We start from the raw sequence: 13807 nt of genomic DNA on the forward strand, positions 1-13807 counted from the left end.
AAAAGGTTACTTTTTTAAAAATACTGTTACTCAGACTTGGTAATTCATGCCAAGTATGTTTGCACTTTTTAACAGCACCTAGTGAATCTTCAACCTTTAGTTATAAGAATAGCAGCAAAGAAAAGGAAGTGGGCACAAGCAGATGTAGAGCAGCACTTGGCAGAGATAGACAGGCAGTGATGGGCAGTGCATTCGTTTTCAGCTGCTTTGCACGTCTTGAGTCAGGATGGCAAGCACAGAGCATCAGTCATTTAAGTTTATCAAACTAATGATCAAATATAATACTACTACTACTAATAATAATAATGATGAAATAACAGCTAAAGTGCTTTTGTTTTATTCTAAATATTCCAAATGGTGAGATGACACAGCATTAGAAAGTAGGGAAGTTATGATGTTGCCTTTACCAGAAGTACATGTAGAAATATCATGATTATCTACTGTTGGAAATTTCCATTCCATGGTTCAATACCCCAATACCACCACATACCTTTTCCAAAATGTTCCCTGCCTAAACCTGCTACTGAGAGATTGGGAATGATTGCTGACAGGGCATTCAGCAATCTTTGTTCCTGTTTTAAGTGTCCTGAACCTGGCCCCTGGGTGTTGAGCCTTTTTTTTTCTGCTTTGCCTTTGCCTGGCAAGAGCACTTAGTGCTGCTTCTTAAGCTTCTTGAGCAAACTGCTGGTAATTTACCCTTGCTTGTTAGCCACCTACTGTGAGGTCAGAGAGCAATCCACAGAACCTCTCCAATCTCAAAGAGGTCCCAGAAAATGCAATACCTTTTCTGTAGGGACTGAAAACTGATCGTTTTCCACCTCAACGCTTCCTCTGTCATGGCATTGCCACTGGCTCCTACCTGACTCTGATCTTTAAGTTCAAATGGAGCCTTCTTAACAGAACCAGAATTATTCACACAGTTAGCATCCAAAGCCTGTGCCTGTCTTCCTTGGGGTAAAGGAGATTTATTTCTATTACTATAAAAACTGTGTGCGAAGATTCAATAAGCTAATGGATCAGATGCAACAAAATTCAGTAGCTGTCAAAAAATTTTAGACAGTTTTGAAGTTGAAATAATTAGGACATAATAGGTTTAGTGGTCTGCTTAAAGAAATGTGCAATAACATTTGTTTTGCTTTTCTTCACAAAGCAAATGAATTAAATATGCAAAAATAATATGTAGCTTATGAATTTTATAAATGTGATTACTGGCAAACCAAAATTGAACAGAGAAAGACAGAAATATAAGATAAAAGGATTTTTATTTATTTATTTATTCATTTTTGCAGGGGGGAGTGTAAATGAGTCACACTGAGAAAGGAAATCTGACACATCATAACAACTAGAGACCACTTTGGGAGGGATAAATTCCATTAACTGTAATATAATACAGTCATGAACAGATTACTATACAAATTACCAAGGAAGCCAAATAGAGGATTAAGCAAGACTAAAAGTTGAAAAATTAAAAAAAAAGACAACTGTGAGACCAAACTTGAAAAGCAATTAACTGTCAACTCTAAACCCTCTTTCAATATTCTGCTACTAACATCTAAATTTAACAAAAAGATGCAGGAGATACTTTAGATAACTTGGATAATCTGACAAAACCCCCCTCTATAACCACCGTGATTGGGGAATGTTGGTGAAATTCTTGTTCCAGACTGTATTGTTAGATCTGTTAATAAAAAAGTCCCATTCTTGTCCCCTCCACATCATATCACTTGGTGCTTTCCTTATACAGTCACTTTAGAGATTTACTGTGGCTTTTCCCCACTTATTTTTAATCTGTTGATGTATGGAGAGACCCAGATGATTTCACATTATGCTGTTCTGCTCTGAAGCCAAATTGGGCCAATCTGATTTGATCTGACACTGATAGAAATTGACCCAGTTCAGAATATAGGATTCAGCTGAATTGGGAGCAAAATTCTATTATTTGTCTTCTAGTCACAGAATCTAAACTAATTTAATAGTTCACAATAGGCTATACAAACTCGCTGCTATGGATGTTTCACAAACCATTCCTTTCCAAATATCCACCACAGAACTGTTTCAGAGAGGGCAAAGGACCCCTAACATCCATTTGCTATAACCATGTTACCTAGTGTTATAGGAAGGCATGCAGGTGTGTGTGGTGGAGACAGAATTTCAATGCTTCACCATTTGTGGTCTTAAAAGAGCAAGGGGAAAGAAGCCACAATTTTATCTGACACTTAGCTCACCACCACGCTCTCAGTATCACATTACAGCCCAGTAGGAGAAGCCATTGGAAATCAGAATGCTAAATTCAAATCAAGAAGCCATGAACTGATTTTGACTCTGTATCACTTTACTGTAGTGGAGTGGTTTGAGTGTTGAAATATGAATTTGGAGACCAGGGTTCAAATCCTATTGGGTGACCTTGGGCAAATCACACTCCCTCAGCCTCAGAGGAAATCAAAGGCAACCCCCAGCTGAACACCGTCTTTCCAAGAAAATATTATTATTATTATTATTATTATTATTATTATTATTATTATTATTGGTTGCATTAGGGTTGCTGTAAGCCAGAAAGAACAACAAAATAACAGCAACCAATTATTTTATTATCTATATTGCAAGTAATATATGGTGCCTTGATCAGGCAAGGCCTGCTGTCACACACACACACACACACACACACACACACGTACGTACGTTCTAATTTTATTGTAGCAAAGGTAAAACTTAAAAAGTTTTTGTAACATGGTATTACTTATGATTACAGAGAACACTGCATTTATCCCTATTTTTTCGGTGTTTGGATTGCATGTGTATTATCAAGTCATTGGTTGATATACTCAGTGCACATAACTGCTGACACTGCTCACGTACAATAAAAGCAGACTCATTAAGTGTCCATACCAAATATATTATAAAATCAGCAGCTCAACAAATCAAGATTCAGAAATGAATAAAAACGTAATTCTTTAAATTATCAAAACTTATGACCCAGTATTATGATGGGCAGGACAGATTGGACAGACTGAAGAAAATAACAACCAGCTAAACCAGTTCTGGCCCAGTGCATGATCTAAGATGCTTAGATAAGGCTGTGGGAACAGAAAGTTGGCCAAAATAAGCATGAACAGGAAAATACAGTGGTTAATATATGCACTGCAATGACTGAACTTATTGGGATAATAGATTTTCTCTGACACATTTGCTAAAGGTTATACACTTGAGGTGGTCACAGGGAGTTTGAAGATCCCTATGGGATTGTTTGCCTCTGCATCCCTTTATTGTTTCAGGGATGCAGCTTATTGCAAGTGGGCAATGTCTAGCAAGCTACCAGGCATTCAGGGCACTATCACAGAGAGCAGAACTGATTCCAGTTAATGTTAACTAATCACATTGGCAGTTGATAAAATATCTATGGCAAGGGAAAAGGTACAGAGCAAGACTCAGAAAATGAATGGGTTTGAGAATACTAAAATAGTGTCAGTTAGAAATAAGCAACCAAGCAATAGAGCACGAGAGGACATCAGAGAAATAATGCAAATCTGGAGAGTAGAACCTAGGAAAACAAGGTGTACAGTAAAGGAAACGCAAACAAGTAAAGGAAACACAAGTAACTAAGGATATAAAAAGCCAATAATTCATTTTAAGAATGTCATCTTGAGGCTGAAAGAGGTTCAAGTATATTCTGCTGTGCATGGGTGTATACACACATACATCAGTTTCACTGCCAAGAAAATAAGAAAATCTGTCATATTGTATGTCATAGAGTGAGGGAATTGTGGAGTTTTTGGTACTTTTAGTAAGTAGCATTCAGTATGATGGTTTAGTGGCCTACAAAGTAAGTACACTAATTTATCCTGCCCAATATGTAAAAACACAAGTATTCTCCTTGATGCTGGGCCTCACACATCTTTTCTTATTTTAATTTTCAGCAGTATTTCTAAATCAACTCTTTTTTGTTCATATACACGTTTCTGTTTTCTCAATTCTGACATATGCCTTTGAACAGACATACTAAATGAAAGTGGATTAAATGACTAGATACAGAAATTTAGAACCCTTCAAGTTTATAAAATCATTAATGACAGTTAAAGAGTGTGAAATGTACATTCTTTATTCTGCCATACATTTAGATACAGAATAAAATTTGACTTTTTTAAATATAAAAGTAATGGCAGCCCTTTAAGCTGTCACTTGGCTTTCGAGGATAAAACACATGTAATTCTTCCAGTTTTTATTGCACATAATTTACAGGTGTGATTTTTTTTTATTTACATGTCTGGGCAACACTCATTTTTCCTAATATACACAGTGTTGCACAAACAGAGAAAAATGATTCAAACATTTTTGCACAATACAACCCAAAAGGATATGTATATATCTTTTTAAAAATGTCTTCACTAATTATTAGTTCTCCAAGAAGCAAAGCTCTGTGCTGGAAATAATTTTTGATAATTTCTAGTAGTCAACCACCAACATAACTGGCATCAAATAGTGATTACCACAAATAAAACATCTTCTGCTTCTCAAACAACCATTTCAAGGTAGGATTTTTACACCTGGAGTTAGTGAGCTGGCAGTGTAAAAAGAACTAGAAGCACTGTTCTTCTGTAACCAGTTTGATTCAACATTGATTATTACATAAAACATTGTACTGACAACTCTGTACATATTCTATATAAAAGAACCCAAGTAGAATATATAATATGTATCCCAAATTTATTTTTAAACTGGGGACCTATCTTTATCCTATGCAGTTTATTATTTTAGAAACCTGTGTCAATATGCACATGGAGTAGCAAGTAACTGGCATGTTTTCACTAAAGGTAAAGGTAAGGGTAGTCCTTTGACATGAATTTCTAGTTATGTCCAACTGTAGGGGGTGGTGCTCATCATCATTACTAAGCCAAAGAGCCAGAACTGTCCAAGGACTGCTCTGGTGGTCTTATGGCCACCATGAGTGCACTGAATGCTGTACCTTCCCAATGAGAAGTGGTACCTATTTATCTACATGTATTTGCATGCTTTCGAACTGCTATGTTGGCAGAAGCTGGGACTAGTGACAGGAGTTCACACCATCAATAGGGCCTTGAACTACCAACCCTCTGACCATCAGAATTGGTGTCCTAACTACTAAACCACCGCATGCCTGCATCATGTTTTCACTAAATGACTTTATATTTGTATTCCCAACAGAAATTACTTCAGAGGTTCCTCTCCCCACCTCCCACCCATACATTGAACATTGTCATCTGAAAATAGATATATGGTTGTTATTTTTAAAAAGAGTGGCTACTGCTTCACTTAAAGATCTGGTGTTTAAATTTTACTACATTACGGTAAACTACATTATTATACAATCCATTTTAACTAGAAAATCATAGCTCAAATATAATTAACTTTTTTATTTTGGAAAAAAGATTTATAGACTTTCAAGTTTTACATTTGAAAATAATTTCTATCAGGGTAAATGAGATTTTCTACCAAGGTTGCTAAGCCTTACCGGTTAGGTGAGGTGGTTTGGGAGGAAGGGGTCAGGGCAGAAATTGTAGCACGTTTTCCCTTCTGCCTGCAGTCCCAGTACTACTTTCCACACTTTTTCCTGAGAAGACTGTGAATGTCATTAACTGGAACTGCAGGGCAAGAGGGAATAAATTGTTTACCTTACTACACCAAAAAGCCTCCATTAGAAACCAGCTTTTATGAATCGAAGAGCTAACCATCCATCTTTGTTTTGATACATGGTGCCTTGATCAGTTATTTCTTTTAATAGTTTTATTTTATTATTGTTTTGTAACATATTGGTTACAATGTTCATAAATAGTCAAAAATAGTTTTAAACCAAGATGAAAAGAAACAGTTTTCTCTCCAAAAGGAGAGAAATAGGCTTCTAAACTGAATCAACGTTCTTAAAAATGTAACAAAAACTACAGTTTTACACATATTCAGTTGGGCTTGCTTCCTGATCGTGGACAAAAGACTGAATCCCGTCTTCATATGAAACTTTCAACTCAACTACCATCTTACATTAAATATGTTGCTAAGGTACCAGCTTAAGAATCTACACAGATGGGATCTTAAATAATGAGTGGAGTGCTGTCCTGGAGCTTTTCTCCTGGTCTGCAGGACAGGTCTTTCCAAATTAGAAGGGCCTACCAACTGGCACCCCATTAGGCACAAACTGCTGCTCTTGAAATCAAATATGCCTCTTCCTCTTTGTACACCTAAGTGCTATGTGCTAGTTCACAGCAAGTTTTGGTTTCTTGATCTTTGTTAAGAAACAGGTGACTACTGAAAAGTCCTAACAATATCCTATAAAATTACATCAGTGGTGGTCACCATGTCAAATGTATATACATTTTTGGACTTTAGACATACTGAAACTTTTTTTAACATTCATTCACTTGAAAAGCTTCTTGACTATAATGTATTAACAATACTAAAGTAAATCAGAAATTGCAGCTATAAAAACTACTCACATTCTATGTTGACTGCAATTAAGCAAAATTTAAGGGGGCTCGTTGATAATATTAGGGATCATCTGAAAGCTCAAGTATGCCTGAACTTGGTATTTCAGTAATTTTTGTTATGTTATCTATAGTTGGTAAAGAACCTGAGTGTATAGATATAATGTATAACTTTTTCCCTAGCCCATACACCTGATAGACGGTGAATTTTACATTTGTGTTTATGTGGTATAAATAAAAAACAAAAAAATTAAACACATATTTTACAGAAAGAGTGAGTAATGTATTCTTCTAGGCCTAAAACAAGTGAATGGCAAAATTACCTCCCCATACCCCCGGAGGAGCCAGCATGCTGTAGTGGTTTGAGTATTAGACTACAACTCTAGAGACCAGGGTTTGAATATCTGCTGGGTCATGGAAACCCAGTGGGTGACATTGGACAAGTCACACTCTCCCATCCTCAGGAGGCAAATGTAACCCCTTCTGACCAAAGCCTACCAAGAAAACCTCATGATAGGTTAGCCTTACGCTCACTTTAAGTTGCAAACAACTTGAAGGCACACAACAATAAACCTGCAGAGGGACCAAAATGTCAATTTGTGGGGAGAAAACCGAAATGGAGAGTTTAGGGAACACACTTTTTAAAAGTAAAATAAAAAAGCAAAGTAAAAGGGGTGGGTGGGAACCTTCTATGTTCAGTTACTGTATATAATATATCCACAATATTTTTTCATTCTTAAAATATAATGTCCTGGCTTCTTCGTCTTCTGTAATGGAAAGGAGTAGAATTCAAACAAACGTTCATCTTGATTGATAAAGCTCTGTCATAAATGTACAACACAGTGCTAATTGGAAATAGATGAATAGGCTACAGAAACATGTTTTAACATATGTTTTCTTATAAAACAAAGTTTATAGAAATTTACTACAGTATAAACTGCTGTGCTTGGCAGTTACAGTCACCCATGAGGATAAGCTTATCAAATAATTTTAGGATACTTGAGAGCTGATGTACTTTTTACAATTGTTAAAAATGATCCCTTTTGAGTTTATACAGTTTTGGATTCCTCTGAGCAACATGGTGTTGAAACATTACAGTAGATCCTAGCAATCTGCTTAAAGTCAGTGCAAGTACCTGAGTTTAATGTACTTTAAGGACTGCAACTTGAATATCTTTAGAAATACAATGAAAATAATTTAAGGTTATGTACTGAGGAAACACTATTGCTAAGTTAATGATATTTTGGTTTAAGGTACAATCAGAAGTATGTAGCATACAGGGGCTGTTACATACTAGCATGGCAAAATGTCCCTTTATTCAGAACATTTCAAATTATATAAATTGGTTAACTTCAAAATGGCTCAACAAAGAATCAAACTGGTTTTTCTGGGCACTCCACATGATTTACCAGTATACTGGTATCTTTGCCCTTTTGCTGTGAGCTGACAGAGATTATTTCAGAGAAGAAAATGTGGAATTAGTAATGCAGTCGCTGAAAGGCAAGTGGCAAGACACTAAAAGAAGAATGCCTCCAATAGTTCTACTTGTTCCCAACTCTACTGGCATATACCCACGACATGAGAGGCCAGAATGACCAAAGCCAGTTTAATAGTAGTGTGCAGAATGTCAGCCAAACAAACAACATAAAACAAGTCACGCTGTGTTATCTGTGGTCACGTTCTTCAGTGTTAGTCCAAGTACTCAAGACTTTACATTCTTCTGTCTTTCCTTGTTTCTTTTAATTAAACATGTAATGGTTAATAAACTGACATAGTCCATAGTTAGTAGGTTGGTATTATAACATTTATTAAAATAATGCTATGGGTTAATAGAAACAGCAAAGAACCAAAGAATTAAAATGCAAGCTATGTAAAAACCCAACTAAAATCCAAATATGTCTAATGTATTCAATTCAGTAGCTAACTAAAAGCCCAAGAAAGACAACACTCCCAATATAATAATAAAGTACTGCAAAACAATTGGCAATTCTCAGTTATCAAAATTGTGGGTTTTGCATTTTTGTATCCTTTTCTCAATCAGGAAAAAAATTCTTCTGAATGTTATATAACATACATATAAAACAAGATAGAAAAATACATTATAAACTTGTAACAATGGCTGTAAATACATTATCTTACATGTTTCTCATAGGCAATAGGTTGGTTATGGTACATACATAGCATCAAACTAAGATAAAGGAATAGACAAATACATGTCATCTGTACGGTTACATACAAGCGACACTCCCATATACCCACTCTAAAAAAATTACATAATACTGTCAGAAAAAAGACTTAAACTACATATTTTAATGAAGAAAAATTCAATAAAGAATGATAATACTGAGAACCAAGGCATTCAGAGATTTCAAAAGTCATGCTTTTAAGTTGATCCAAAATGTTGTCAACTAAGTCTTCAAACTTTTTTCAGAGCAAACATTACTTTTACAAGTCACACTTCTCCCAAGAAGAGACCTTTGATCAGATCTAAAAATGTCCAGGTTTATCATAGTTGAGATGAAACTGGATCAAATACTGGTAATGTTTTAGCAATTCTCTCTCCAAAATATTTTGAGTGTCGCAATTTTAATCAACCAAACAAAAATCAAAATGGCACAGCATATACTGAAAGTCAAACCAAAAACAAACAAACAAAAAATCATGTGTAACAGGAAGACAAAGCCAGTGGCAGGATAAAAGAAAAGCTAGCTGAATACAAAAGGATGAATGTTTATTGCATAGTAAATAAACTGATACTTGTTTCCAGGTGAGACAATGTTGACAAAGTCACCATGCAGGTGCTTTAAAAAGAAGCCCTCTTACCTAACTTACTATTGACCTTTGCTTTGGAAGCTGTGAAGGTTTTTAGGAGAATAAGTTGACACAATGGAGGGGGCAAATTATCACCTGATCTTTGCCAAATCTGGTTCACACCCATTAGCATTTGACTACTTGCTCATTATTTTCATACCTCACCTTTGTGCGTAAAGTGTTTATCATCAGTAGCCCAGCTATGTAAACCTTTTCTAAGTCAAAATGAAACACAGTTGGACTCTGAAGATAATTAATACTTCTTCCTTTTTAGTAATGCACAACCAGCAGTTAACATTCATCAAGTATGGGTTTGATGAGAAATATGCACTGCATACCTTATTCAGCACAACAGATGAAACATATAGAAACTTATAAATGTGCTAAAAAATTGGCTGTCTGAGCGCTGACTTTAGTTGTGAACAAAATCATCTTGTAGCAAGTTTAAGTTGTGTTGTATGTCCCTGCATCTACTTCAAACAGACACAAATACAACCCACCCTTATGAGAGGGGGAGGGAAATAAAACACTTGCTACTGTATAAATACTAAAATCTAATACTTAAATGTAAAGAATGAGACTGCATCTTAGAACCCTTTGGTTTAAGGCTGAGCAAGTACTATAAAAATATACTGTCTACAACTGAAGAGGGGAACATGATACAAAAATAGTGTGGTTGGCTGATGGTGGAACAATTTTATTTCACAGTTTAGGATCTTCCCAAGTTGCATCATGCTATGGCAAAAACCAGGTAATTTAAAAGGTCAACTCATTTGACATTCCTCACAGCTTCTTTTCACATACTGGGCGACTGAGTGGCATGCATTAACTTGCTGTCTGAGGGAGGAGCTGATTATACAAGACATCTGACTAAATGATCATGAAGAAAATAAGGCACTTTCTTTTCTTTATACTTATTCCAATACTTAAAAAATAAAAAATAAAGACAAAAAGGCTCTTTTGGTCTTTTGTTTCTCGACAACCACCAGAAAAAATCATTTAATGAAATAAAGGGTTTCTTTGTTCTTTTTTCTTTTTTATAACACTTGAAAGTATAAAATGCTACATTTCCAAAAATATATATTTTTTTCTGCACCAGCACCCTTGTATAGTAAAAGTATCTACTTTTTTTTTCAATTTGTTTCAATGCACTACACTTTATCTACAATTTCATTACATGTATACAGCAAATAGGCAAGCATGGCTTTTACATCCTTATGAATTTTCTCTATACAGGGAGGTTAAAAAAATATTTGAACAGTTTGCCCAGTAATGTGACACATAATGCATGTACCTTGTACTTGTGTAATCTTTTAAGGAAGTTTATGAACAGTAAAAGGAACTGTATTTCAGAATTAGGTTGAATAGTGTTGCTGTTTTGTTTATGCATTGATGTAGTTCAAAAATTCAGTAACCTATCTTTCATGGCACTTTTTTTCTCTTAAAAACACCCAATTTGGCAGGTAATATAAAAAAGGCTGCATCTTCTGCCCTTTGAGGGCATTGGTAGTGACTAAACTGCATGTCAAATTTTGATTACTTTTAGGAATCCCTTCACCAATGACATCCCTGACCAAAGGTTCATGCATGATGCATCATCACACAGTACATTCAAAGAGAGCTTTGACTTCTTTATGAGAAGAAAAAGATTCCTAGAAGTCTCACAGTAACTGCCTCTGTTATCAGGGAGTTAAGGGACATCTGCCTCCGTCTCTTACGTGAGGCCCTTCTTACCATTCGTTTAGGGTGGGACACTAAAAGATGATCAGTGCGGAGGGATGAATTGGACCTTATTGCTTTACTACAATTCAGTGCAGGTTCTAGAACCACTTTCACCCAAACAGGGAAAAAAAGCTGAGTTGGAGGACAACAAATTCTTTGTCTTTTTGTTTTGTTTTTGTTTAGTTAGATGGTAAGACGAACGGACAAGTGCCTCAGCTCGCTGCACTGAAGACAGGCAAGCAAAGGCGATTACCAGTTAACTGATCAGCAGGCAGGCATGGTCAGGTCATCATTGGGTGAAGAGTTCAGAGGTCAGAAGGTCATAGGTTAGTTGCCGGTGGCGGCTGGGTGGTTAGAAACAAAAAACAAAACAAAAAAAGAAAGAAAGATAGAGAAGAGATTAGTTTCAGCTAGTGACGGCTTAATGACAACATGAAAACTAATCACAGCTAATAAAAACAAGCATGTTTAATTCTGACATACTGCTTGACACCATCTACAGAATGCAATAAAAATCATGACAGACTCGCATCATGATTTGAACATACGAAGGAAAAGCCCACTCCCACAAAACTGGTTAACAAGGAAAAATAGAAATAAAAATATAACAACTAATGGTTAGTAGCAGTCGATGAAAGGGGAAAAAAACAATGAACAGTTTCTGGAACTTGCTAAAAGAATTTAGAACAGTCAGTGCACTGTTATCAGTATCTGACTGCTATTAAGCATTAGTATTCTCCCATGTGCAAGCATCAAAGCAACTAGTAATGATGAATGTGATTATTAATAACTGATTGTTAAAAGAAATGAATCTAAGGAATTCAATTTATCACAATTTGGTTTCACAAACTATGGGCCAAACAAGGTTTTTTTGTTCAATAAACTTTTATTGCTTTTCAATGATTCTATTTACAAACAATACTGGATTTCTTGGCTTCATGATACAAAGCAATACTAAATTGAAGTCTAGAAATGTAGGCATCATCATGGGAATCAGGAAAAGGCCAAATGTTCTATAATCAGCCTTTTCCTGTTGAGAATGCTATTTTACACATATAGGACACTAAGAAAATGCACTTGTATGTAAACACTGTAAAAGTCCTGCCATTTAAAATTCTATACTTAAAATGCTCTAGTTACATCAAAAATAGAAGAAATCTAATTGATACTAATAAGGCATTTTAAAAACTACAAACAGCTCTTTTTTTCCAAAGCTAATACTCTGCAAATACAATAAATTCTGACATTTCATATACATTCCTGCTTTATATTTTTATATTTTAAAAGAAGCCACCTGTAAATACTATTTTCTTTTCCAAAACACACAAAAAAATTACAGTAAAACATAAAAAAAGTTCTCAAGTGGAAAGTTATCATTCCCAATGTTCTTGAGCTGTTCCTTCTGTAATGACTCACTCTCACATTCTCCTTCAACAACTTGGTCCACTTTACAGTAGTACAAATTTTAAGACTCATTCAACAGCTTTATCATCTCTAACAAATTCTGAGGTTTGATAAGAACATTTGTACTGTTGCCATTGACTAAAGCAGAGGAGATGAAAGTGAGAAAGGCATTCAGTGCAAAGTCAGATTTGTGCCATTTCTTAAAATGAAACTCAGTAGGTGCAACGTTCACAGATAGCACACTTTTAAATGATCTACATCATGGGTTGAATTTACCTTCACATGTTACATTGTTTCTATGGCCTATCATTTTAGGCTACAGTTCATGAACACTAAACATTACTGCTGTAACTTAAATGAGACCTCGTGTTCCCTGATTTAATTATTTTTAAAAAACATTTCTGAAAAGTGGGGTATAAATTAAAACACTGTAGAAAAAGTAAAAAAAAACTTAAATTTTTAAAATAAATATTTAATGTGGCATCAGTTTGCCACCTTAAAATGTATACTAGATATTTGAAATCTTAAAGCGTTCTTGGTACTTACAACAATTTTGATTAAAATGGTATTATAAATTTTAAATATAAATTATGTGACAATTGGCTTTGAGGAAAAACAACAACATTCTGTTATGGTCTTAGCGTTGCCATTTTTTGTGGTATTTTAAATCAATGTAAGCTATCTTAAGATACCAGTACACCTGTGATACAACCTCTGCCAAGCTCCTGGCCTTCTACAGTAGACACAGGTTTGTCAACTTTGCAACACCATTTACAGTTTATTTCAATTAGACCAGTCAGTCTTCCCTGTTACATTAATCAAATTCAGTTGCGTATTATTTATATAGCGGGGCCTTAACTTTAACAGAAATTAAATATTGCTGAAGTCTTCTGTTTAAAACTGAGAGAGTAAATACTGACATATAAGGAGGTCTTGCTTTAAATGCAATGCTTACGCATAAGCTAACAGTAAGAATAAAAGCTTGCTCAATGACAGAATATAACTAAATGATAATGTAATTTGGGGGGAAATTAATCATAGAGCCACTGAATACACATTTACCTTATTATCTGCTCACAGCTTTTTCTTATAAAAAACAGCAATTCGGTTTACTGACATTGTATTTTAACTCACATTAATATATGGCAAAGCTACTGTAGGTATAAATAAAAATTCTTCATTAACTTTTGAACAACAGGGTATAAAATTGCAATTTCTTTTGGGTTAGAAGCTGGTTCTCAGCCAAAGAATTAAATAAAACCTGAATTGAAAACCAATAAATGTGTATAAGAATCTTACTGATGGGAGAAATTGCTATAGCCCCTGCTACTGCAATACCACCTTCTACTCAAAAGTAACATAAAGGGGATAGTTTAGAGCTTTGTAAAATTATCTACAATGCTCACACACATCACATAAAG

General features: G+C 35.0%; 1 protein-coding gene across 7 annotated transcripts in view; it reads right to left on the minus strand.

Annotated features, from left to right (window-relative positions):
- The window catches only part of QKI (QKI, KH domain containing RNA binding), a 194712-nt gene that overhangs the window by 11876 nt on the left and 169029 nt on the right, over positions 1 to 13807 (minus strand). For 6 of the 7 annotated variants that reach the window (XR_006104603.1, XM_042474563.1, XM_042474572.1 and 3 more), the window contains one exon: positions 1246 to 11326. The exons of the other annotated variant lie outside the window; for it this stretch is intronic. Coding sequence is in view for 5 of the 6 variants with exons in the window: in XM_042474563.1 (XP_042330497.1) it covers positions 11310 to 11326 (17 nt within the window). In the remaining variant the exon portion in view is untranslated. Of the gene's footprint in view, positions 1 to 1245; positions 11327 to 13807 lie in introns of those variants that run through there. 7 annotated transcript variants of the gene reach the window in all.

The sequence above is a fragment of the Sceloporus undulatus genome, chromosome 1, assembly GCF_019175285.1.
Source record: "Sceloporus undulatus isolate JIND9_A2432 ecotype Alabama chromosome 1, SceUnd_v1.1, whole genome shotgun sequence".
NCBI classification, from domain to species: Eukaryota; Metazoa; Chordata; class Lepidosauria; order Squamata; family Phrynosomatidae; genus Sceloporus; species Sceloporus undulatus.